At 36.5% G+C, this 26,711-nt stretch overlaps 3 protein-coding genes across 6 annotated transcripts; 2 read left to right on the plus strand and 1 right to left on the minus strand.

Annotated features, from left to right (window-relative positions):
- Positions 1-229: 229 nt before the first annotated feature.
- b3galt4 (UDP-Gal:betaGlcNAc beta 1,3-galactosyltransferase, polypeptide 4) lies at positions 230-3,199 on the plus strand. 2 transcript variants are annotated; one of them, XM_083554566.1, is made up of 2 exons: positions 230-542; positions 1,097-3,199. In XM_083554566.1, the coding sequence occupies exon 2, from the start codon at positions 1,284-1,286 to the stop codon at positions 2,382-2,384; it is 1,101 nt and encodes a 366-aa protein (XP_083410692.1). In that variant the 5' UTR covers positions 230-542; positions 1,097-1,283; the 3' UTR covers positions 2,385-3,199. The 2 variants fall into 2 exon arrangements, with proteins under 2 accessions (XP_083410692.1, XP_083410693.1); XM_083554567.1 differs by having other exon boundaries at positions 230-422.
- A 3,475-nt stretch (positions 3,200-6,674) lies between these two features.
- wdr46 (WD repeat domain 46) lies at positions 6,675-14,356 on the minus strand. 2 transcript variants are annotated; one of them, XR_014535699.1, is made up of 14 exons: positions 14,242-14,356; positions 13,501-13,659; positions 12,547-12,627; positions 11,552-11,664; positions 11,354-11,441; positions 11,106-11,167; positions 10,914-11,018; positions 9,862-10,012; positions 9,514-9,749; positions 9,175-9,328; positions 8,573-8,723; positions 7,436-8,089; positions 7,126-7,376; positions 6,675-7,013 (listed from the first exon to the last, which is right to left on the minus strand). XR_014535699.1 is itself a non-coding variant. In XM_083554505.1 (14 exons), exons 1-14 carry the CDS (start codon positions 14,296-14,298, stop codon positions 6,897-6,899), a joined length of 1,779 nt encoding a protein of 592 aa, XP_083410631.1. In that variant the 5' UTR covers positions 14,299-14,356; the 3' UTR covers positions 6,675-6,896. The 2 variants fall into 2 exon arrangements, 1 of the variants encoding a protein (XP_083410631.1); XM_083554505.1 differs by having other exon boundaries at positions 7,126-7,239; positions 7,899-8,089.
- Positions 14,357-18,545: 4,189 nt separating this feature from the next.
- Positions 18,546-26,428, plus strand: LOC310733363 (cytosolic sulfotransferase 3-like). 2 transcript variants are annotated; one of them, XM_083554590.1, is made up of 8 exons: positions 18,546-18,638; positions 22,037-22,175; positions 23,205-23,333; positions 23,432-23,532; positions 24,438-24,564; positions 24,646-24,743; positions 25,142-25,316; positions 26,159-26,428. In XM_083554590.1, the coding sequence occupies exons 2-8, from the start codon at positions 22,085-22,087 to the stop codon at positions 26,269-26,271; spliced, it is 834 nt and encodes a 277-aa protein (XP_083410716.1). In that variant the 5' UTR covers positions 18,546-18,638; positions 22,037-22,084; the 3' UTR covers positions 26,272-26,428. The 2 variants fall into 2 exon arrangements, with proteins under 2 accessions (XP_083410716.1, XP_083410715.1); XM_083554589.1 differs by lacking the exon at positions 18,546-18,638 and adding an exon at positions 21,461-21,612.
- The last annotated feature ends 283 nt before the right edge of the window (positions 26,429-26,711 follow it).

Below are 26,711 nucleotides of genomic sequence, written 5' to 3' on the forward strand. Positions count from 1 at the left end.
GACCTCTGGATCCCAGAATCGATAACATCCTAATAAATGTTGAGGTTTTAGAGTCTGGAACACAAAATCACACAGGATACGCATGAAAGGAAAAAAAAAAAAATTTCTTCTTTATAATTGCACACTGGTCCACAAATTTAGATGTTGATGATAAAAGTGCACTCCTACGTCACAACTCGCAATAAAAAGGCGTGTGTTTTATTTGCAGCACTTCAACTCTTCACAGCTAGATGGCGCAAAAACCTACACAAACAATTTGCTGGCCACCCAGTTTTAACACAAAAAAATTCTGTAACCGTTGCACACCATCTTTTTGCTATTATTGGATGGGTTCGATACGTTTCTCGTGTCTTCGAGAAATCAGGATGCATTTAAAATGGACAATCAGTCTTTAGTCCTGGACACTGAGATTCCCCTACATCGTGAGTCTGGTTTTGTTTTATAGGCGATTTTATGGAACTGCACGCTGGAGACGAGAGGATAAGTTTCAGTCCAAATAACGGGACGGATGTTGCGTGTGTTGGATGTATTACAAAGAAAAGGTGTGTCTCCTTAATCTGATCTTACTAAAAAATAAATAAAAACGTAGAAATGTTTGCATTTGTTGTTGTTGGCTTGCAATCGACCTTGAATGATGAGATAGATTAAATATAAAGATGCGCAAATGCGTGTTTGTTGTGTTTGGTGCGTGCTGGTTGAGCTAATACAGCTAAAATGCACACTTATTAAAAAATAATTAAACTAATTAAACGAAAAAAAAAAATCGTTAATGTAAGAATGCAGTAGCTCATTAATTTAGCCAGAATTTCCGGTTGTTTGTAGCACACGTTGCTGTATTCACTATTATTAGTTTACTTTCGTTTCAAATGAGACTTCATTAGTCTTGAGTGTGTAGGTAATTTCTGTACGTCTATATTGTTAATTTGACATTAAAATTGTAAAAACAGAATGAAGAAACAGCACTTGTCTGGAAGACCCTTGAGTCCAGATCCTTGTTAGCTCTATTGTGTATAGAAACAGGTTGTAGGAAACAATGTTGTAGATGTATGTTTGTATATCTGGTTTTTAGTTCACCAAATTGTTTGGTTTCTTCCAGGCAGGCTCTCGTTGTTGAAGATACGCTGCTGCACTAATTTGCCTGTGCAAATGCTTTCAGAATATTTTTGTTTGTAACCTTCGACGCCAGGAACCTTTCTGACCAACGTTAGAAACCCGAGTGAGTACTGAGAAAATCAAAAGAGAAACATTTCAGATGATTCGTGGCTGAACGCGCGACTGCAGGAATGGTGATCCGCGGCCTGTGGGTTTGTAAAATCCGTTTGGTGAAACACTTCGGCCTGGCTCAACTCCTCAGCTTTCTGGTCTTTGCCTGCCTTTTTGCAGCTCTCTTCATTGACTACATTGAGTTATGGGTCACTTCTCTGAAAATGAACGGAGTCGGGGGTTCCCAAGGAGGAATTCTTCCACAGAGCGTGCCCCCTACACGTCCAGAAGAATACCTCCTCATGCCGAGTCCGCTTGTTTGCCAGCGCGCAAAGCCCTTCCTCATTACAATGGTGACCTCGGCTCCTGCTAACCAGAAAGCTCGTCAAGCGATCCGTGATACCTGGGGTGGTGAAGTGCAAGTTCGAGGGTATCGGGTCATGACTTTGTTCATGGTGGGGCAGGTATCGGATCCTGTTTTGACCAAGCAGCTGACCGATGAGGCACGGGAACACGCAGATCTGGTGCAGGGTCGCTTTCTGGACTCCTATGCTAATCTGACCTTAAAGACCTTGTCTATGTTAGCTTGGGCCCGGCGCTTTTGCCCTGAAGCTCGCTTTCTAGCCAAGGTGGACGATGATGTGATGTTCAACCCTAGTGCATTGCTCCAATACATCAACGTGAACTGGGGGGCACCAGAGCAGGAGCTTGAAGAAATTTACCTTGGTCGGGTTCACTTGAGGGTTGCACCGGATCATAATCCAACCAGCAAGCACTTTTTTTCTGAAGATGCCTTCCCAGGTGCCATCTTTCCTGATTACTGCAGCGGAACAGCGTACGTACTTTCCCGCCCTGCTGTCCTTAAGCTCTCTCTGGCAGCTGCTGCAACACCGTTGCCCAAGCCCCTGCCTCCTGAAGATGTGTTTGTAGGTTTGTGTGCCCACACCGCTGGCGTCGCTCCCACCCACAGCCCGCTCTTTTCTGGAGGACCACCTGTACCGTACGCACGCTGCTGTTACCAGGCCATGGTGTCTGTCCATCATACTAAACCTGAGGAAATGCTTCACTACTGGGCAGACATGCATTCCAAAGCTCCCTGCTCCTGGGTGGAAGTCCGGACCTCACTTGGGATTTGTAAATTCAGAGCGCTTGTAGGACACGTTTTATGGCCTGTATTATAAAGATAAAGTCATAGAGAGCCAAAAAAGATTCTGCAGTATTTCTTAGAGAAATGTGTGCAAAGCCTTGTAAACATTACAATGGAACAATCATAACAAACTACCATGTATAATTGTTTTATGGCTGTATCTCAATAGTGTGCCAGTTGTCAAATACTTGAATGTTTGTGATATTTATTATGCTTTTTGTGCCAGCACTTGGTAGTGTTTAGTGCGTCAAAAACACTCCATAAGCGTCATACACTCTGTTCGTTACTATGACGTAATCTGAATTCAAAGCTTAACAACGCAAAGTAAATCCGCACCTGAAGTGAGCTTGCTGGGCATGACCACTGTCTTTAAACTGTTCTAGATTTATACTTTTAGAAAACGTCAGTAACATATGTGTATGTTGGGACTTTTTTATTATTTTTATTTAAACGATCATGTTTGCAAGAGTGCACTGGACATTGTACAAACTTGAGCATCGAACTTTTATGACTTTGCTCTCAAACCTGGTCTTCCAAAGGAATATCTGGCCTTAGTATGCAACCGCATACTGAAAGATTGAACAAAGAACTTGGAATGATTTTGAAAAGATTGTGAATATTTGTAAGTGGAACTTTTACATCGTTAAATTGCCGTTATTTATATACATGAATGCAGTGCGTATTTAAAAATGTTTTTCTCATTGTATTGGCTGATACACAAAGTTTAATGTGACTATTCGACAAGTCTATAAAGCATAGCAGAGGGTAGTTGGTTGTAGTTTTGCCCACCATTATACTTGTACTGTTTTTGTGTAATATGAAATAAATCTAAAGCATAGTAAGTATAAATCACATATATATTTGTTTGCAGGGCAAGAAAATGCAAACATTAGCTACCTAATTTACATGAAACAGAGAAGCTATACAAATAAATTCACTACAAAGTTCTGAATATTTGAAGAGCAATCCAAATTCATAAAGTGGGGAGAAAGTAGAAAGGGATTGCTTCCCTAAAACAACAAATAGAAACGTTAATGTTGAAAATTCTGATAGTGGCCAAAATTAACATTATTCAATTGAGGTATATGCCAATTCTAAATCTAAAATACCTCAAACCTTCCAGTTAAACTATCCAAAGATCATGTATTTAGGCAACATTTATAATATACAATATTTATAATGAAGGGAAGAAGATCTTTATTTCAGTCATCACACTACTGCTCAGTGCTCATGGGTGGATCCTGAGCTTGGGTTACTGTTTGTGTGGAGTTCTCACAAAGTCTGTGTGGGTTCCCTCTGGGTTCTTCCACTGTTCAATAACATGCTCAAAGGATACTCTAAATTTTCCCTCGATAGTTGTGTGTGCAGTTCAGATCCATAGTATGTCTCCTGCATTTAGATCAATCAATAACGTTGGTAATAATCTATGAGAAAGGAAATGAAACATAATATTTATTCATTCTACTTTTCATTAATAGAATTCCTAGTTATTTATTAAATAAAAAACATTCTTTTATTTATTTTCAATTTAACACATATAAAGGAACAACTATAAATTCTTGCTAAGCTAAATTCTATTTGTTGCCAAAATAGTTTAACTATAAACTCTACTTCCAGAGACTGTCACTGTTTGTGTTCGGAGCACTGGTTCTTCATAAACTAAATGGAACAGAATCCACAGGGGACATCACAACGGACATAATATTAAATATTTACTTTTTATTTATATGTAGAATCCATAACTGGGCCACTAACATAGACAAATTAATTTCATCCTGCATGGGTCAGACTAGTAAGTAAAAAGCATATGCATGTGACCAGAATCCAAAAGAAAAGATGATCAGATGCATGGTGTCCAGAAATGTGTGATAAATGACCAATTTTTAGTTAAAGTTTAAGCTGAACACTTCAAATCCAACATGCTTTCACAATTTCACATTAGCTATGCTCATGAACAGAAATATCAGAAACTGGATGTGCAAAATATCTGCTGTAACTTGATGGTATGCCAAATGACGTCATGTAGTGTGTTCAATTGTCCTCTTGGTTTTGTACCGCTTGCTTTGCCTTATCTAAAGACCTCCAGTGACTTGTGTTATCAGCTCTATTCAGTGTAACACTTCAGGTTTCAAAATAAAACTAGACTACAGTTTGTGCTTGCGCAACTCCTTTGACCTTGAAATGCAAATGTGACAAATTCAATGAGTGACAGATCCGTTTTTGTCTTTTATCTTATTAAAGCATTGCAGTAAAGGGAAAGATTAGGTGCCATTAAATAAACGTTAAATAGGTACAACTATAAACCTGCCTGGAAGTACTGGAACGTAAGGCCAATGTTGTTTGCTTCTCTTTAGTTTGTTTTGTTCACTGGGAACATTGGAGTTTTTAAAATCAAAAGTATTAAAAGAATAAGATGATAGATTACATTTGCAGCTTTATTTTCCTGATATTTATCTCAAACCCCGTGTCTATCCATTATGGGTTTTTATTTATTTTTTAATTTTTTTATTGAATTGAATCCAGATGTGTTCAACATCCTAAAACATGCTACCTCTGGTGGCAGACTACCTCATTTTTAAGTGAGCAAAAGTATTGGAACTGATTTTTTCACTCAATGTATGAATTACACGTACTATTTGGTTGCATACTCCTCGGTTGCAGTATCTGCATCTGATTATTGCTTTTTTGTCTTTCGTGATGATTTCACAGGCTTGTACTGAAGTGCCATTCAGGTCTTCTTCTTTCAGTGTCCTCTTCAAGATGTAAAATGCATTGGACATTTGGTTAAGATCTGGTGATTAACCTGGCGGTCTAAAACCTTTCTACATTTTCCCCTTGATGATTTCCATTGTTGTACTGGAAGTGTGTTATTAGATTAGATTCGGATTCGAATCTACAATATTGTCATTGTGGAAATGTACATGTACAGAGCCAATGAAATGCAATTAGCATCTAGTGCATAAGTGACCTATCTACAATAAATAGCAATGTGTTAAATGAGGGGATGGGTCCATATGTACAGAAGGTGCAGGAGGTAATAAGATATGGTATATATAATATTATACAGTGTGCAAAAATTATGCAGACAATGAGACGTAAAAAAGATCACATGCAAAGATGATGCGTGGTGGATGAAGCTGTGCGATTATAGAAAGAGGGTCATTGTTTTGCTGCAGAAGGTAGTTCCTCATAATTATATTTAATGCATTTCTCTGTAAATTCTGAATTCATTCTGCTGCAGAAACGTTTTGAGTTACATCAATAAAGATTAGTCAGCGCATTCTATAAGCAGCTATGCAAGACCAAGCTATAACACAACCTCCACCATGCTTGACTGAGATCCTTTCTTTATCCATCACTTTTTAGCATGAAGTCTTGTAACTTTACCTCTGTGCTGTGGTGGATGTAGTTGATGTCATTGACTGTTCTTTTTTAATTTGTCATCAGCTGCTGTTGTTTTCCTTGATTTTTTACGGTTCAATAACTGACTGATAGTACACTAGTGGTTTCTTTAATTTTCCAAACATTCCAAAATTGGCTATGAGCAGTACCTGTGCAATGGCTCTGATTATTTTTTATATTGGGACACTTATACTTTTCCAGCCATATGTGGTGGTTCTCCATTATTTTACCACAAAGTTTAAGGCGCACAATTGTATAGGATGACTGGATGTGGTCACAGAAAATCATTCGTTCACTTGAATTAGGAGACTCAAACCTGTTCCAGCCTCTTTTCTTCACACAAAGCAATCTCAATGAAGATATGAGTTACATTGGTTGCAGGGAAAGCTCTAGAGTGGCCTCTATAGAGCTCTGACCTCAACCCTAATGAACACCTTTGTGATTAATGTAAATGCTGACTGCACCCCAGGCCTCCTCACCTCACCTACATTAGTACCTGACCTAAATGAACACAAATCTCCAGAAGCACACTCCAAAATCTCAGAAGTCTCAGAAGAGTAGACATTATTATAACAGCAAATAGGGATTAAATGTGGATGGAGATATTCCAAATGCACATATGAATCTTATGGTCAGTTTTCTACAATCCTTTGTCCATATATATGGTAGCTTTACGAGAACCCCAACTACCATATTCATAACTGCCAATGCCCCAGATTGCATAATGATAATTGGAAACAAATAGTAGCTGCTGTTTAGAAATAGTTTGTGGACTTTCTGTGCATGAGTCATAATAGTATTCCCACAGCTTCTTCCCTCCACAGAAACACACAAGTAGGGGAATTGGCAATGCTAATCTGTGTGAGCATGTGTATGAAGCCCTATAATGACCACTCAAAAGAGATTATTAAAGATGAATGAATTGAATACCAACCCACATGTATTTTATTAAAAAAAAAAAAAGACAGTTATATTACAGCATATTAGTTTAATTGAAAAATACTTAGTACAGGAGATATTTTGTGCAAAAATGACTTCTCATTACAAGAAAATCTCACACAAAAAAAGACTGAAAACTAGTCCAGTTTTCAGTGTTCTGAATAAGTCTGTTAGTTCTGTAAAGTCGTCGTCACAAAGCTCCTTTCTACTTCTTGAATCGGTCCAGTGCGGTCTTCTTCCACTGCGTACTCTGCTGCTTGGCACTTTCCTTCCTCTCCTTTTCTCTCTGCAGTTTCTCCGCCACTGTTTTCCGAATCACGTCCTTCAGAAAGACATCGTGTTACAGGTGAGAAAAGGGGGTTGTGCAAAATGATGTGCTTAAAATAAAAACCTCAAGAAAAATGAAAAGGCTGTGTTTGTGTGTAATTAAATACCCTTTGATCCTCGTGGGCCACTTTCTTCTTCCTCTTCTCCACAGCTCCAGATGCACTTTTACCTCTTTTTTTGTATCTTGGCTTAAACTTTTCATTTGCGAGTGGATCATAACCCTGAAAAAATGCATACAAAAAAACCTTTTCACAATGCAGATTCTCTGGCTGAGGCAAAGCTTGTTGAAGACAATCAGGCAACAGAGCAGGTGCAAGCTCAGTGTGAGGCTTCTCTCCCACTCTCTCTCTCTCTCTCTCTCTCTCTCTCTCTCCCACTCTCCCACTCTCCCACTCTCCCACTCTCCCACTCTCCCACTCTCTCTCTCACGCACGCACACTTTTTCTGCTTATGCAATGAATGTAATACTGGTCCAGCAGAGCATTACCAAGAAAAACAGTAAGCATCTGTCTATGTATCAGATGCTGCATGGTGCCATTCACATGCCAACATAAGCAGATCTGTATGAAATATTCTATTGTATTAACTCTAATAATTTGTCTTCATGAACATAAAATGCTGTGAAATTATAAGTGGTATATCGATTGTTCTCAAAATGAACACTTGAATATGGAATGGATAGACAGATGGATTAATGGCTGGAAGGATGGATGGGAGGACAGGGTGGGTGTATGGTTAGATGGATGGCTGGAAGGAATGATAATTAGGATGATATCGGTGGCTAGAAGGAAGGATGAATTGGATGGACACTTGCTGAACAGCTGTGCTATGAATTCTTTTAATGTGTGCACGTATATATACACATGCATATAGAACTTACCAATGCCGCCACTCTCTCTTTATGTTTTTGCTCAAATGACACCTTGTCCACTTTACTCAACAGCCCTGGGTCCAGACCAATCAGCTCAGGCTGCACTTTCTCCAGGAGAGCCTTGACCTCCCATTCCTGCCTCTGCTTTAAGCTACGGTATGGGTTCACATCCAGAGCATCAAAGTTCGGCTCACCAGCACCTGCCAAAAAATTTTTTTAAATAGGCCACCATATTACTTTTGTTTTATGATCAGACTCTGGACCAAAAGTCAATTTCATGAATGTAGTTAAAATAGAGACCGACATTTATATAGAAGAAAAAAAAAAACAACAATGATGATTTCTTCATTATATTGCAAACTTTTTTCTTATCCACAAGCTATTAAAGCTTCAGGAACCAGGCTGGCATTGTGTGTCAATGTTCCAGGCAATTGAATGCAAGATTCTAACATTGTGCAAATCCAAAAAAACAGATTCTAAAATTAGTCGACTAAATTACATGAATGAATGAATGTGTATCTACACATTATGTATTGACTTTACTATACTGTATATGAATGACCAATAAATATGCAATAAATTAAAGCTTATATCTTCACATAAAGAACATCCCTGTGTTTCTGCTTAAATGTTGTTTAGACAGTCATAAACATGAATGGACCGACATTGCCTGCTGTACTGACCTGGCACAATCATACTAGTGAACCCTTCTCCATGTCCAATACCGAGTATGTCCTCGAAGGGGCAAAAGCCAAGGCCCCATACTGAACCTCTTACGCGATGTGCCATGTAGGGCTTGGATATCTTCCCACCTCCCCACACATCTTTGTACACCTGAAAATCAAAGTGCACATACACGTTATTTTCAGCTCTTATACGTTGTCCTGCTATCATGCGAAATACTGACAACTTAAAAAGTTTAAGTTTTTCCCGGCATAAAAAGTAATAATTTCAGTGGCTTAGACTAATCCCGCTCATATGCTTAAAGCATATTTAAGTGACATTTCTATTATTATTCAAAACTTCAACAATATTATAGTGACATTATTTAATTATAATAAAATAATATTGCATGCAACTGATTTAACTCACAGCATAAGCAAAAAAAAAAAACCAAACTCCAGAAATCTGTCAGAAAGGCGTGTGCGTTTTTACCTGTACTACATCTCCTGTAGCGGCACTGAGCAGTGTGTGTGTGTGTGTGTGTGTGTGTGTGTGTGTGTGTATACCTGTACTACATCTCCTGTAGCGGCACTGAGCAGTGTGCGTGCGTGTGTGTGTGTACCTGTACTACATCTCCTGTAGCAGCACTGAGCAGTCCTCTCTGACTGAGGGAGAGGCAGGAGGCTCCAGCAGGCAAGAAGTACTTGTTTAGTGGCTTAAATGCTCGAATGTCATGCACCGTCAGCCTCCTGTCCAGACCTGACGTCACCATGTATCTGTCTCACACACACACAGGACTTTTACATAAGTACAGTTCAGATGTAATAAAATTCCTTAACATTGCAAATTTCTGGGAAAAATAGTATTTTCCATAATGTAAAACAAATTTTCTGAATATACTGTAAGCCAACTATGAAAGACTGTGTATTCACAGCATTGGCGGCACATAAAAAATACGTACGTGCCAGTTTTGTCCACAGTGAGCGAACGGACTGCACCCCGGTGGCAAAGCATTTTAACTAATGGCTCTCTCTGATTGGGAGACCACAAGCTGACCGTGCCATTCGAGTGACCCAGGTGGATGACGGCATTGTGGGGATTTTGTGCCATCACGTCGAGCCTGCCTAACTTTGTGCAGATCGCTGCCACCTCCTTTCCCACCGACACATCCAGGTACTGCAGGAAACCTGTGGCACTCTGTGAAAGTCGGACACACATAAGAACACACACAGACACTACCACATCGTATCAAACTTTACTCTAGAGGTCAAATTTGGGAATGGAAACAGGGCCTCTTGCACTGACGCACCGCTGTGGCGAGCAGGAAGTGGTAAGGGAGGAACTGCATGCGGAGGACGTCGTTGAATTTTTTGATGCAATGCAGTTCTATGCCATTGGAGTCATAGATGTAGAGCCACTTCTTCTGAGCCACAGCGAACATGGCCTCGGTGTGGAGCCACCTAGTGGAAAGCAGCGAAAGAAGAAATTAGGACAGCAAAATTACATGGCACAAGCAGATTGATTGTATTTTTTTTAAAGCGCTTTCAGGGTGTATAATTGTACATTTAAATATCATTACTGTCAGGAATGTAACTATATATAAACTGTAGTAAATTGTAACTATTATAAATTTGTATTGGTTTTTTTTTTTATCTTATATTGTATTTCATGTTTACAAGTTGGACAGTCGTAAAAAGCATTTGACTGTCATACTCTGTATGAATGTAACATTTGAATTTTGAATTTGAATTTGTTCATTCAGAATAAACAGATAACATACTAAAATTATAAAAATATAGATACAAGTATATTGTGTATATCCATATAATAGTATTTTACTCATTTATGTGTAAAATCAAGCTTCAAGAGCTGGGTGCTTAATAATACACTGGGTTCAGCATGCTTTAATAAAATTACCTCTTTAATGCACACACTTTTTTGGGGGAAAAAAAAAACTACCTATGGTTCAGAGGGAATTCAGTGTGGAAAAAAAAATCTGTAACAACATCTCTCTCTTCCAAACAATCCCAGAGAGGGTTCTGCATTTAGACTTTAGTAGTGATTGTGGCATCATTTATTTAAAGCAACTGCTGCTATTAAAACATTTTTTGAGTCCAGTCATGTATAAAAATGTAGGGGTGACCACAAATAGTGAAAGTCAAATCTTCGCAGAGGTGCTATGAAACAAGGATCATGCCATTTTGGTTATAGGGGGTGTTCAATGTCTAATTTCACATAGAAAAACCAGTTTTCCCCCAATAAATTAATATACAGCTCATTATGATAATGTAAATAAAATATCAAAAGAAAGAAGATTTCAATAAATATTGTTAAGTGCTTGAATAATGGATGGATACTCACTTGATATCTTGAACCGTCTCCATGACGTTCATCTCGCACATAAGTTTTTTGGTCTGCCATTCTATGCAACTCACATGACCTCTCCTTCCACCTAGTAAGAGATGCCTGAAAGCAGAAGTTTCCACTCAGTGAGACATTTTTACATTTAAAATATCGGCATCGGAAAGGCTTTGAAATTGCTATGGCACTGACCGGCCAGTTCTGCTGTAGTCTAGTCTGTATGGTCCAAACTGGTTTAGATGAAGGTTAAAGTACTGCAGAGAAAGAGACCAAAATAAATTAGATAGAGAGAGATAAGCACCAAAAAAAAAAGAAGCAAAAAGCCTGGACATTCCACACTGTGCTACATAATCTATACTGGACATTTACGAAACATTACTGTTCTTCCAAACACTTTTTACAGTAATTTCTGCTTAAATAAATATATTTTAAAGTGTCACCTTTGCCCCAGATGTAATATCAACAGCCTCTGCAATGTCCTCCTGTAATACAGTGCATGTGTCCTCACCCTCGTCTCCCTCCAGGAACCTAAAGGCACATTAAGTGGGTATGTGTCTTAGTGGGTGCCTACATAAACAAAACAATCTACATTGTCAAAACAACTGAAATATGCAATGTTCAGAATCGAACACAATTACCCAGCATCCTCTGGAAGCATGAGATCGTATCGTGCAGCCTGTTTCTGTGCCAGATTAGAAGCCATCTCAGACTTTTCGATGAACTCTTTGGCCCTCTTTTTGACATTTTTCAACTAATGAGAAAACGGGGACATGTCAGCAAACACGAGATACTGTTCTTATATGGGAAATATATGCATAGAGAATAAATGTTTAAGAATAATGGCATTGAAGTTTTTGACCAGATTGTTTAATAAGATTCTGGAAGGTGAGAGGATGCCTAAGGAATCGAGACAGAGTGTTCTGGTACCGGTTTTTAGTAATAAGGGAGATGTGCAGACCTGCAGTAACTACAGGGGAATAGAGTTGATCAGTCACACCATGAGGTTATGGAAAAGAGTAGTGGAAGCCAGGCTGAGAGAAGAGGTGACCATGTATGTACCAGTATGGTTTCATGCCGAGGAGGATCACCACAGATGCAATATTTGCGTTGAGAATATTGATGGAGAAGTGTAGAGAAGGTCAGAAGGAGTTGCATTGTGTGTTTGTGGATTTAGAGAAAGCGAACGACAGGGTGCAGAGAGAGGAGTTGTGGTACTGTCTGAGGATGTCAGGTGTGTCAGAGAAGTATTAACAGACTGGTTCAAGGTGGAGGCTGAACTGCATCAAGGATCGACCCTGAGCCCTTTCCTGTTTGCAGTGGTGATGGACAGTCTCCATGGACTATGATGTTTGCAGATGATATTGTGATTTGTGGTGAGAGTAGTGAGCAGGGTAAGAAGAGCCTGGAGAGGTGGAGGTATGCACTGAAGAGAAGGGGAATGAAAGACAGTAGGAGAGGTGGAGAAGGTGGATCAGTTTAGGAACCTGGGTTCAACTGTGCAAAGTAATGTAGAGTGTGTTAGAGAAGTGAAGAAAAGAGTGCAGGCAGGGTGGAGGAGTGGCGACCCCAAATGGGAACAGCCGAAAGAACAAGAAGAATCTAAATATATTGCTACAGGACCAATGAATCTTACCTTTTGAATTTTTTTGCCTCTCTGGAATTTCTTCAGCTGCACTTCTGGGATTGGGGTCTCACCAGGGAAAGGGTCTTTTTTCTGAGGAAATGGCAAGTCAGTGATATGGCTTTCCGGGCCTTGTGTAGTACACTATTTACAAATTATCTAATTTAAACAAAATATCAAAACTTCCAAAAATATCAAAAAATATCAAAACTGAAATTTCATTGTTTCTAGCATAAAAAAGGTACTAATACAAGCTGCTTGTGGGTGAACATTTTATAACACAACCCTGCAGATTTACAAAATGACTGTGAATGTTCAATCAGAGAATTCACAGTTGTGCCCCAATATTCACTGGTTGCACAAAGTGATTACTTGCCCATTACACCTGGTAATTCTAACAGTGATTTATAGACATGTGATTCAGTATTGTAGTAATAATAACATTTTTACAATATGGACAACCCAGCATTCACTATCTAGTATCATATTCATTAGATAGATAGATGCATTGTACAGGTACACAGCAACAAAATGCAGTTTGGCATCTACCGGAAGTACAATAGCAATAGTGCAGATACATATGTAGCATATGTACAGTGAATAATATGATTGGACAAATTAATGTTTCAATGTTCACCAGGATAAAATGTAAATGCAGTAAAAAAACCTTTCCAACCAAATCCAATATTATACTTGATACACACTTTCTTCTGATTGGCTGTTCAAAAGCATTATATTATAGAGTACTGTTCCAATCCCCTGATATTGTTTAAACTGAAGACACATTCTTTACGTATAAAAGGCCAAATTATTTTCTCATTACAATTAATTACTTACCACCATATATAAAAGAATATGTAAATTTCTATTAAAATGTATATGAAATATTACACTTTTTTACAGACTTTTTACATGGATTTAGAGGAGGCCACCATCCAGAAATCAGAAAGTATTTAAAATACACACCCCTGATATGAACTTTCTGTTAGGTCTTCTGTTCCTCTTCAGTCCCTCATGCTGCTTTTTGTCTGCCATTTCTTTCGGTGATTCGCCTTCAGTGCTTTTCTCTTTATCAGTTTTCGTGTCCTCTTCATTTTTCGTTTCTTCCCAGTAACGTTTTGGGGGCTGAGGGAAACAAATACTGATGTGAGAAAGCCATCGCGAAATTACAACAGATATCCTACTGGCTTTACCATGAATGATTTTACAGTTGCACATATGTGTGTGTGCATGCATATATATATATATATATATATATATATATATATATATATATATATATATACATATATACACACACACACACACACACACACACACACACACACGTGTATGATTTTACAGGGACACACACAGACACACACACACACACATATATACACAAATATACATACACACACACACACACACACACACACACACACACACACACACACACACACACACACACACACACATACATACATACATACATACATACATACATACATACATACATACATACATACAGCGACTGACCACTCAGAGATATATTCTTTTTATATGCAGCTTAGCAGTTAGCCGGTGTTAAGCCTGGAGTGATCTTTATTACATATTTGTTTTACTCGGTTTTCAACCAATCATCTTCTCCAGTCGGTGAGCAGCTACTTCCTCTCTCTAAGTAACAATCACAATCTTTCCTTTATATATAAATTAGAACTCAGTCACCTTTTTCTTTTTCTCCACGTGTGTGTTGGCCACCACTTCTTGCACGGGCGCCGCCATCTTTGTTGTAGTTTTTTTGTACTTCCGTCGCGTAAACCGCTTGTTTTCCGGCTCAATCCAAAATGACTCTTGTATCCTTATCTAGGGCACCTACAGAGGGAGGACAGAGCGTCCGGACTTACACGCGGTAACGTCACTCAGCATGCAGAGGGTGGTATGTTGTACTATGTTGTACAAATAATAATCATTTGCACTACCATTATATTTGCATTTTCTACCTTGCCTAATTGTACAATAATTAATACCTGTATGCCTGATAATCACTGGACATTTCTTCCTCATTTCTCTGCACAATGAACCTTTATATTTGCACACTCTTGTTTTATTATTTGCACTGATAGTCTGGATGAAGTACCTTGTAGAGATACAGTAGGTAAAATATTACTCTATTAAAAGTAAATGTGCTCCCTTAAGTTTTTACCCACTCATAAATAAAAAGGAACGCTTGATTTTGCAAAATGTAGCCATATTTGACTTTGACTTGTAGTGAAGTTTCCCCAAATAGAAACACTTCAGTAAATTACAGATACACGAAAAAGCAATTTAAGTACAGTAATGAATTACATTTACTTTCTTACTGTCTACCACTGACACCCACAACCTCATCCCTGCTATTCTTTTTTACAACATAATAATCTATGTCATTAAGAACCTTCTACGACACAGAGAAGAACAAGGAGTCTTGAAAGTAATCGTTTTGTCCCCCATAGTGCTTTAACATCATCAATCTGTCTGGGATTACATAAAGAGACAGGTGGATTAGAAGGAGTTTTGCTATGACAAGAGCTACTGAGTTACTCAGTTCATTGTGAATGGATGAAATTACTTGCCATGCGCAAGCACGATTAAAATGAATCAAAGTGTCTTCTCATCTATCTCCAACTTGCTCTCTTGATCCTGTCAGTTCCAGCTTCTGTTATTCTTTCCTATCAGCTCTATCCATCAGTATTTTCACCTTTATTTGATTCATTTAATACCAGTTACTGTCTCCAAAGTTGATCAAGTTTAAGTAATTCTTTGGCTCTTATCTAGTCCAAGTTGTCCAACTTGTCTTGGTGTAGACCTGTCTTGGGTTTTGGTTTGAACGATGTTCTTGTCCTTGCGTTTTGTTCATTTTTCTCTTTTACCTTTAACGTGACAACACCCTTTTCTGGACTTTGTACTTATACACCCTAGTTCCACTCTTCTCTGTTAATTGTTTGATCCTTGGGTTGCTAATCATTAGTATTGGGTTGCTTACATTTAGTATTACTGCAAATGAATAATAACTTTGATTAAAGCATTAATTTTACTATGGAACACAAACATGTTTGCATTACACAATTAAATAAGGATGCTTTATGCAAATGTATGTTTATTGCTACTGAAACCTTACTCAAAATAGAGCATAAAGAAAACAGACATATTTTAAAAATAGTATACATGTTTTTCAAAGAACTTGTTCATGTCCATTAAACACATTGGCAAAAGAACATAAAAAAGGTTCCCATTACTTCTCTTTCTTTGCACTGAACCAGTTGCTCAAAACAGACAAGCCTTTTTACATTTTCAGATGACGGGGCAGCTTGTAAAAATACTCTTGTAAATGTTTTAAAGTAATTTTTACATTATGTAAATCATCAAGACACCAAACAGAACTTTTGCTATGTTTCCACACGGACACTTTTAATTGCCGGATGTGTGCATCATGGCAGATTTTGGTGCTTGATTTGAGAATTGGCACATAAGTAATACAAATGTTTAGTCTTTTTTTGGATAGTTATTGATTTATATTTTTTATAAAAAATAATATAAAATGAATATTTTGAATAAAAATGGTCAAACAGAAATGTGCAATTAATCGCACGTTAATAAAACTAGGGCCGTTAAAATTAATTTGCACCAATGCTCTATTAATGCGTTAATTTTGACAGGCATAATAAATACACATTTTTTGTTAAAAATAAAAAGATAATGATTGAGTCAAAAGAGACCATTATTCTATATTTTGTGCTGTGTCAGAGGTGTTGGACATGTGCACACATCATGCACATCATACACCAGTTCAGTTGCATAAAAGAAGTCTGAATACATGATGACTGCAAGGAGTTTGCAGCCAATGAAAAGAAGGTTACTGACACACTAAACAAACAGAAACGATAGAGAAATAGTGTCTGATATAAAAGAAAAAAAAGGTAGATTCAGAGACGTAACAAACAACTGAGATAAAAAAAAACACTTCAGTCCATTAATGTAGACTGAATTAAAAACAATTTTTAACTGACAAGTCTTTTTGTAGCATTTATTTTAAAGATTTACCTGAATAGAGAAATGGAAGAAGTAAAACGAAGAGGAGTGAATTTTATAATAAAGTGCTATAAAGTGATCTGGTTTCAGTAGTACTTATCAATAGGGTAGGGAGGCATACACTCTCCCTGCATTCCTACTGAGAGCAAGATGGGTGGTTTAAATGGCCAGAGAATCAGAGGAAGGGTTGTGGCAATGAGTTCAAACATGAAACATAACTCCCAGCCTCCATATTTATTTTCCCTATAAAAGGAAATTCAGAGCAGCAAATTCTGACACTGGAAGAATCACTTCACTGTGGCAGTTTAGTCACGATTGTTTTGTCTACATATGCTCTGCATGTAAAAGGAATTCTAGCATCAATAATGTGTTTGATGTAGAAATACAGTTGGTAAATTAATACTTCCTTTAAACTTTTACTTGAGGAAAAAAAAGGATTAGTAGTAAAAAAGTATTTGCCTTCAAATGTATTTAAATTCAATTTAAATTCAGTTAAATTCATTTGTATTTGTATAGCACTTTTAACAATGAACATTGCCTCAAAGCAGCTTTACACAGATAATGTGGTGATAAAAATTAACATGTTCTTTATAAGTGTATGTTTGTCCATGAATGTGCAAGGAAAAACTCCCCGAGATGGCATAAGGAAGAAACCTTGAGAGGAACCAGACTCAAGAGGGAACCCATCCTCATCTGGGTTGCACCGAATGTTCATTTATTACAGATAAACGATGTTGCGGGGTGCAGTGATGATGATCTGGAGAAGGTGATTTAAGTATCCAAAGTACTTCATTGTGGCTATAATATCCTATTTAAATTTTTGTCACAAGATTCTTGCCTAATAAACTCAGTTTATGTGAAAAGACTCTTAGCACAATAATCTATTAATAGAATTATATTAATTAGTCGAACACTGATTGGTATCAATTCAAATGATCATAAGATATGAATTACATTTTCTTCATTACAGTTCACAACTGATCACTAACAAAAACTCAGTTCAGTTATGTACATACGTATATCAGCAATGTATACAATTCGAAACTGTAAATATTAAAAATATATATATACACTGTATATTTTCATTTTGTTTACTAGAGAAAAAGTGGAATGTCCTGAGCATACTCAAGTGGGAACCAAACTGCTTACTTGATTGTGCCATGTTTGAAAATAATTGGAAAAATAAGATGCATTACATTAATCTGGATTAATCCATTCTGTATGTGGATTTGTGCTTGAGATCCTAAGATCCACTTACAGTGACACACTTTATTTAGCATTTTGTTAGATCAGCTGCTGGTGCCCAGATGTCTCTCTGACTCTGATCATTTGGTGATAAAGTCATGGATAGGTGTAAACATAAGCACGGTTTAGGCATATGCTCTCATGAGACCTTCATGCTCTAAATAAAGATTTGTCTCCTTTTTAGGGATTTCCTGTAAATACGTGACCAGAAGGGAGAAAAAATAAAGCAAAGATTAAGGGGATGTTTGTGAGATGGCTTCCTTTTGAGTTGAAAACAATGTTGTGAGCAAGAAAAGCTATCATTTGGTAGACTGATATTAAATCTGTTGTTGGTGGCTGGTAGGCAAACTGACTGAACAACAGCAGTTACAATGAAGTGCTACTAGTTTCTGGATCTTTTTGGTAGCATTTAAACTGGTTATGTGTTAGTATTGTTCAGAGTGATTTTCAGACTAGATTTCCTTGCATGATTCTTGATTGATTGATTGATTGATGTCACCCATATGAGGATGGGTTCCCCTTTGAGTCTGGTTCCTCTCAAGGTTTCTTCCTCATATCATCTAAGGGAGTTTTTCCTTGCCACTGTCACCACGGCTGCTCATCAGGGACAAACGCACACCATTCACCTTCACTGTTGTTTTCTGTAAAGCTGCTTTGAGACAATGTCTGTTGTGAAAAGCGCTATACAAATAAACTTGACTTGACTTGACTTGACTTGATTCTCTCTCTTTTAGTTTGGGTAAAAGTCAGAGGGGAAAATGGCATTACAAATACTCCTGCATCACCAAAACAGTGATTGAAACTATTAGGTAAGTAAATTAGCATAGGATAACTATATAATAATATTATCCAGTATTTAAACTAAAAAAGATGGCAAGAAGGATTGTAGGACTTGATTGCTAGATTGGAGATGGTATAAAATATATTTTTTGAAATCTAGTTATTTATAAACCAAACAATGAATGTATAGATATATATTATATAATATATAATGCATATTTCACTGCTCTTAATGCCACTTATCATTCTTTTAATTAGAAAGGCTCTTGCTGTGGCTGTCCACTTTGCTTATGCATTAAATATTTAAACTTTAGGTTGTGATCTATAGGGGAGAGATGGAAACTGTTGTAGCATGGGATCTGTTGCAACACTCTCAAATGCTTTAATCTGTAACAAGCTACAACAGTGACACTCTGCATGTGCTTGTAGTGCAGCAACTTAATCTAAAGAATGACGTCAGAAGTTTAAAAGTTTTTTCCTTAGAAACACCCTTTTAGAGCTTCAATTCCAGAGTTTGTGAAAGTATTGGTGTGACGTGAAAATGGTTTAGAGGTGTGCTGTCTGCACACACCAAAATGTAAAACGGAAAGTAATGTAAATCAGGTGATTCTGAAATGGTTAGTTTTGGGTGCTGGCTAGTCGACTTTTACTTGCAAGCTCATGTCAGATTCCAAGATGGATGCCATTCGGGAATCAGTTGCAGTGGTGATCCTTCAAAACAATTTTAAACTAGTTCAACTAATTAAACTTTTTTTAATTAACTTGTAATTAAATTTTACTCACATTTTGCAATTGACTTACTAAATAAGGAACAAGCAAGAAGCTTAAACAATGCATGTATCTACTTAATGGATAGACTTTAAAAAAGTCATATGCAAAAGAGTATTAACCTTTTAATATACACAGCTGTCCAGTAGTGTAAAGTATTTGAGGAAATGTACTTCATTACTGTTCTTTTTAGTCATTTTTTGGCTAGTTTCTAGTTTTACTGAGTATCAAAGATATAAGCATAGTTTACTCTCTGCTCAATTACATTTATGATTCAATATATGTATTTTTTACTCGACAATACTTAAATTGACAATTACCATTACCAATTACATTTTGCACAGCAGTTTTATGTTTTAAAATTTTATCTGTCCATTAAATACTAATGGTTCTTCTACTTCATTACATAATACTGTAATTTTATACCTTTTTAAATAATTGCTTTACTATTTTGTCTTTTTTCCTTTGACAAATTTGTTTGGCGTTTGATTCATTTTAGCATGTTAATAATGCCGTTTTGTTGATGTTGGTTAAGGCAGTGTCAAGCTGGCAATTTGAGTTGTATTTTTTGGAAATAAAACCTCACCAATCAACTGTTTTTGGCTTTTTTTGTAATAGCACGTGTCCTAGTGTTGAAGATGCGTGTATCCTTGAGCTAACATTCAATATGAGTCAGTACTGTTCAAATCAGTCTAAGACTTTTACTCATCAATAACTATTTGAATCTTTGACTGTTAACTTTTGCAATAAGGTATCTATACTTTTACTCAAGTATGATTTTCAGGTACTCTTTACACTCTGCACTTGTCACCACTTTGCATATTTAGAGAGGAAAGAGAAAGCTAGAGAGAGAGAGAGAGAGAGAGAGAGAGAGGTCATTAGTTAAATAAACATTGTTACGACATAATTTACTTCAACGTATTTTGCTTATTCATTTTGCTTGCGTGAGACTAGAGGAAAGAATTTGTTCTTATCGGCAAGGCATTGTCACGCACATTCCCCTGCAGCACCTCCACCTCCATTCACTCTCACGCACACAGCTCACATGAACACCTTTCCTTTTATGTGTAGTTCCCTTCAAACACAAGCTAATCAACCTCTATACTCTATATATTGTGCCATGAAAATGTTTCCTCTTCTTAAAACATTCTCCAAAAAAAAAAGCTCAGTATGCTGTAATCTATCTGAACTGCTGTAATGGATATTCTGCAGCACAGGAATAGAATTGAGGGGTTGAAGAAATGTGGCTTCGGTGCAGTTTCGTGACAAAACTCAGCATGAATTGGCTCACGTGACAAAAAGCAGGAAACACAAACAAAGACAATATGCCAGGAATTCCACAACTACAAGGGCGGACACTAAAACAAGCTGCTTTGGACAAGTCATGTGACAAGTTCAAAGAGTTCACATTCGCAGTGGAAGCTCCTATTACACACTGTACATCTGTAATGGCCACAGCTGCAAAAAACATGTCTAAAGAATGAAGTATGAACATTTACAGAAGCATAAAGGTTTTGTATATTTCCAGCCAAAAATGTGTACGGTATATAGGTAGTATTGTAAAGAGTTATTTTAATTATAATTTGCGGTAAAATAAGCATGGTCCAGCCTTAAAAAAAAAAATTTATATAAAAAAATATCCACTGGTGTGTACACATATATATATTTGTTTATGTTAAAATGATGTATGTTAAAGAATATTGAAAGTGTTTAAAAGCAGAGGAAAGGTTTAAACAGTGTCAGGATGGTTTATAAAGTCTTAAAATATACAGATATTCTGTATACTGTACTCTATATATATATTATACGTTCCAGCCAGTAACAGGGATTACTGTATATCTGTGTGGTTTAAAAAGATGCCATATCAGTTTTGGACATTCGTAATTTAGTGCCCCTTTGCGAGTTTAAAGCCTTGGACTAATAAACTAAAGGTTGTAAGCAAAGGACTAACCCTCAGCTGCAAGCCACTCTGAATTTGCATTCAACTTACAGAATGCAGAGTTTAGAAAGTTGTCTGAAAAGGTGTCATTTGGACAGCTTGTGGGAACTTCATGGAATGTGGAACTTGACTGTGTCAGGAGGAGCCAAAGTCGTAGGAGGAAGGGAAAGTAAAAAAAAGGAGTGAACACTCTGCTGTGATACATATAGGAGGAGAACTGGTCTGTAAATCTGCAATAGGAAGAAGTTTTTTTTTTTTCAACTTGGTTCATCATGGAGGGAATTGATTTTTCTTCTGTGAGTCACTGGCATATACTGTATTTTTCTGATATTCCTAAACATTTGAGTAGTCTACTTTATACTGGATTTCGGTGATTAGTGTATAATATACTTCTCATAACCACATAAAAACAATTGCTGCTGTTGTTAGATCTGTACCTGCCAATATAAATATTCTCTCTTGCCTGTTTTTTGACTTTGACTTTTAGATTTATCTTCAGTAACTGTTCATTCTTTTCAGCGCAGTTTGTATTTGCTTTTATGACACTGTGCAGTTTGTACTTTTTATCTGGGTAATTCTACATCCTGTCACATTTTAACATCCATTGTGTTTAACATGTTTTAAATTAAGTAACATGTTGATACTGCTTTGAGGGGGAGTTGAGTTAATTTTGATAAACTGAAGTAATGTGTGAATTATTACCTGTGTTTAATATTGCAGCTCAACTCAATCAAACGGCCAGAATTGATTGAATTTGAAGGAATTTCTATGGTTAATTTTTTCACTGACAACTGGGAGAATGTTCAGAATTTCCAGGCAAGACCAGATGACATCCTTATTGCTACTTACCCAAAAGCAGGTAATCTGAGAGGAATTGCATGTCTTAGAATGCTGACTGGGCTTGTGTTTACAGCCACAGACCATTATATAATAATTTCCTGTGCCATGACCATCCAGGAATTATAAGCCTTCCTCCTAATTTGAGATTTCCAACCACCTAGCAAAAGTTTAACTGTTGTAATTATTAGCTGTGTTCTGTAGTTATATGGAGATGTTCCACCATTTATCCTGGGGCCAAGAAAAAAGGGCAATTTGCATAAAAATAAATCCACCATCTTTGAACATTAAGAGTGATTGACAGCACCATCCAGTTCATATACATTACAATGCAAATCACACCACTATCCATTATAGTTGAAGAAGAGAGCTTAAGTGGGAGATTCAACACAACCAACATAACCCTAAATATTGAAGATTTAGGTATTTCTTTTCCCAAAAACAGTGCTTTGCTTGGAATTATCCAAAAAAGATTTACTTATGCCTAATCAAATAATTTAACATTAACCAGTTGACATAAACAATGCTACCTAAAGTCTATCAATGCCATTTTGATAAGGTAGAGACTCTCAAACAGTACAAGTCCACCGTGACTTTCATTGCAATATTTATAATCAAGATTACAGTGCAACTTGCAGCGGTGTTTTACTCTGTCAGTAAAGACCAAGTTCTCACAAATACTCATCTGTACACTCTGTTGAAACTGAACAGGCTCCAAAGTTCAAAATCCACATGCCATTAACACCATCATGCTCATATTCTTGTGGACTGCTAGCTAGTCAAGCCAAGTCTCTGCAGAGACACTTTGCTCAAATGTGTCTCAGCAACTTCTTTTGGGCAGATGATTAAAAATATATCTGGGTTTAGATCAATCAAAAGAAGCATTAAAATTCACATTTTTATTTATTGTTATCTTAGATAATTTGAATTTAATCAGACACACAGAGAACATGGTCAAATTAATAAGTGGAAATCATGCTTTAAAAAAAAATAATTTTTACTATGCCACTATGACCCTTTGTCTCTTATACATCTTTTTCTTTCCCTACAGGGACTACCTGGGCATCATATATCTTGGACCTTCTCTATTTTGGCAACACAGCACCTGAGCGTCAGACCTCAGTGCCCATCTACATGAGAGTGCCTTTCATTGAGTCGCACTTCCCTGGAATACCATCAGGTTGATATGCACATTAATAACAAACACATACAGTGTATTATATATAATATGGAGTACTTGTTTAAACAATCATAAGCAGCAATGATACTTCCACACAGGGGTTGCTCTGGCAGAAAAATTACCAACTAAACCAAGACTCATTAAAACTCATCTACCTGTTCAGTTGGTGCCCAAGTCCTTCTGGGAACAAAACTGCAAGGTACAGTTTATGCCATGTTTAAATCCTTTAATGTTTAACCAAATCTTTGTTTAGATTCACCAGACAATCAAACACAATGACTGAAAATGCCTGCTTAACGTTCCAAGATTTTCCAAGTAATACACATATTTAAGAAACAGTAGCAGTAGGAGTGATCTGAGGATATCTACAGAGAGATCAGGCCAAGATAATAAGTTTATAAGATGACAATACTAAAGGCAACAAGCCAGCGCTAAGACTAATTGAAGAAGAGATAAGGCTTGATCTAGTAGTTACATTTTTTTTTCCATCTTACCACAAACACAGGTTGAACAGTAATCCCATGCCATGCAAGCAAGCATTAGATGATTCTTTTTATTTTTTATTGATCTGTATATTTATGCATGAAATTATAAATAAATATAATCAATTGACATTAAATATAATAGTAAAACATATAAAAAAAAAATGTTTAAAGACACACACAATACAGTGAGTTAAATAAACAGACCAACAATCACAAAAATAAACCAAACAAAAATTTAAAAAGACAATTCACAATATCATATTTACAGAATAATTAAACACCAGTGGTTCCACATACTAGAGAAAAACCTTACAAAACTGAAGATTAATTTGCTTTAAGTGTTTTTTTTTAACTGTTAGTCACAAAGGAACCGTCAGAATCTTTATAAACCAATAAAATGGTGGCAGAAAGCAAAAACATTTAAATAAATATATCCTTTCTTTCCAGTGTTGATTTCTTCCATAAACAAGGCCTTTGAAGAGTAAATTAAGCCGAAGAAGTAAATTAAGGTTTATAAGATGAACAGCCATTTTATACAGTCAACCTTTACTGACATTTAACATGTAAATTCTCTAACAGTTTTTTAATGATTTTTCTTTTTATTACTGTTTTCCTTCAGGTTGTTTATGTAGCTCGCAATGCTAAAGACAATGCTGTGTCGTATTACCACTTTGAGCGCATGAACATGGGTCAGCCTGAACCAGTCGACTGGAATAACTTTCTTCAAATGTTTATGGATGGAAAGAGTGGGTGCATTTTTTTTATTCATTTAAAAATATATTTCATAGATACATAAATGAAACATCATCTCCCATTTGACCATTTAGAGGTGTTTGGACCTTGGTATGATCATGTGTGTGGCTACTGGGAGAAGAAGCAGACATACTCCAATCTTCACTACATGTTCTTTGAGGATATGGTGGAGGTAAGGAAAGTAGCAAGTATACTTGCTTGGTTATAATATCATATAAAAAGGAAAAGAAAAATGCTACCATAGTCATTAAGTAAACTGTATTTATAGTATAAAGGATTGATAGTTGAAGGATTCATAGTATTAAAACTAATAAACGTTTCCACTAAAACTCTGTGTCTGTATTCAGTTGGAGATCATGCTTCCTCCTCCATACCTTCTAATTCTTTATTCAACATGACAACAAAAAAACATCTTAGCCTTTCCCCCCAATCGTCTGTCTGACTGCTTCTTTCTTTCTTTCTTTCTTTCTTTCTTTCTTTCTTTCTTTCTTTCTTTCTTTCTTTCTTTCTTTCTTTCTTTCTTTCTTTCTTTCTTTCTTTCTTTCTTTCCTTCCTTCCTTCCTTCCTCAGGATACAGGGCTTGAGGTGGAGCGCTTGTGCTCCTTTCTTGGTTTATCTACACCAATAGAAGAGAGGGAGAAGATAACTAAATCGACTCACTTCGATGTCATGAAGGGAAACAAAATGACCAACTACTCTACGGTCCCAGTCATGGATTTTAAGATCTCACCATTTATGCGCAAAGGTTAATATAACACTGATCTTAGTACAAACTCTGTCCATATTAATGCCAAGTAATAACTGGCATAGACTTAAATAAAATAAAGTAGTTTTTGCTCTTGTGCTTGGCTAAAAATCGTATTATAGATTTACTCTAAAACATACAATCACTCTTACTGACAGCAAATATTGGTTGCAAATTTTAATTTTCTAAACAATATGATAAGTATTCAGACTCAATTCAGTTCTTGGTAGCAACAAAACTGGTAGCAAATACAGCAAGTTGTAGCTCAGTGATTAAGGCTCTGGGTTACTGCTTGGAAGATGTCAGGGGTTCTAGCTGACACTCTTGGGTCTACACTCCCTCTGTGCTTTAGGAGAGCTGTATAATGACTAGCCCTGTGTTCTGACCCTAGATTCCTACCATAGCTGGGATATGTGAAGAAAGAATGTCATTGTTCTCTAATGTACAGGTTACAAGAAAAAAGCACCGTTATCCCCTTACTATTAAATCTTCTTAGGTAAGTATTTGTGAGCTTTGCTTTGAGCTTTGCTCCCCATATCACGATCCTGCCACCACCGTGCTTCACTGTATGGTTATTTTAGCCAGACAACTTAAAGTTCAGCCCAAAATGTTTCTCTTAATATAATCAAAGCAAAAATGATGCACTAAACTGAAGATCTGAATACTTATCTAATCTTTATTTTCAAACTATTTGTAAAAAACAAATTCACATTAATTATAAAATATCCTTTATTTTATATTATTTATTCTATACTATTTTTAGTTCTTTTTTTTTTTTTGTCTATATTGATTTTATCCAATTTATTGTTTTTTACTTTTTCCCTCTATACTTGATTCTTCAGGTAAAGTTGGTGACTGGAAGACTCATTTCACTGTGGCCCAAAATGAGCAGTTTGATGAACACTACAAGCAGAAAATGAAGAACACAACTTTACAGTTCCGCACAGAGATTTAGTACATTAAGAGTCCTATGTGTATGTTAATAGAAAGTTATTCAAGAGTAACCATGTCCACATCTATTGTTTTTTGCAGCACATACTTTATGCAATATTATGAAAATTATTTTTTGTTTATTTCACAGTACTGTCAAATAAATCTATTGGTTAAATATATTTGTTCCTGTGAAATGCCCTTTAGTTTTCTAAATCTAAAAGGAAATGTTAGTTCAACATAAATTCTACACTAATGTTACAATATTACAAACTAATAAAAGCCTATATATAAATTTATATATAAAAACATACATATAAAAACTTGCAATTCCATGCATTTACGGTAAAAGTACACAGAACAGGCGCAATGTCCATGACAATGATATAGAAAAGACCAACAGAAAAGTAGCACATGTAAATTCACAAAAAATCACATTAATTAAAAAAAAAAACAACATACACT

The sequence above is a fragment of the Silurus aristotelis genome (assembly GCF_946808225.1).
Source record: "Silurus aristotelis genome assembly, chromosome: 11".
Lineage (NCBI taxonomy): Eukaryota > Metazoa > Chordata > Actinopteri > Siluriformes > Siluridae > Silurus > Silurus aristotelis.

What these genes read in the sequence shown, in the direction of transcription:
- b3galt4 (XM_083554566.1), top strand. Translation starts at nt 1,284, where the DNA reads ATGGTGATCCGCGGCCTGTGGGTTTGTAAAATCCGTTTGGTGAAACAC.
- wdr46 (XM_083554505.1), bottom strand. Translation starts at nt 14,298, where the DNA reads ATGGCGGCGCCCGTGCAAGAAGTGGTGGCCAACACACACGTGGAGAAA. An exon ending in GAGACGGTTCAAGATATCAA is followed by an intron (nt 10,013 to 10,913) that starts GTGAGTATCCAT and finishes GCTTTCCACTAG; the next exon opens with GTGGCTCCACACCGAGGCCA. An exon ending in ACTTCCTGCTCGCCACAGCG is followed by an intron (nt 9,750 to 9,861) that starts GTGCGTCAGTGC and finishes CGACTTTCACAG; the next exon opens with AGTGCCACAGGTTTCCTGCA.
- LOC310733363 (XM_083554589.1), top strand. Translation starts at nt 21,589, where the DNA reads ATGGAGGGAATTGATTTTTCTTCT. An exon ending in TCTGGGAACAAAACTGCAAG is followed by an intron (nt 23,533 to 24,437) that starts GTACAGTTTATG and finishes GTTTTCCTTCAG; the next exon opens with GTTGTTTATGTAGCTCGCAA. An exon ending in AATGTTTATGGATGGAAAGA is followed by an intron (nt 24,565 to 24,645) that starts GTGGGTGCATTT and finishes TTGACCATTTAG; the next exon opens with AGGTGTTTGGACCTTGGTAT.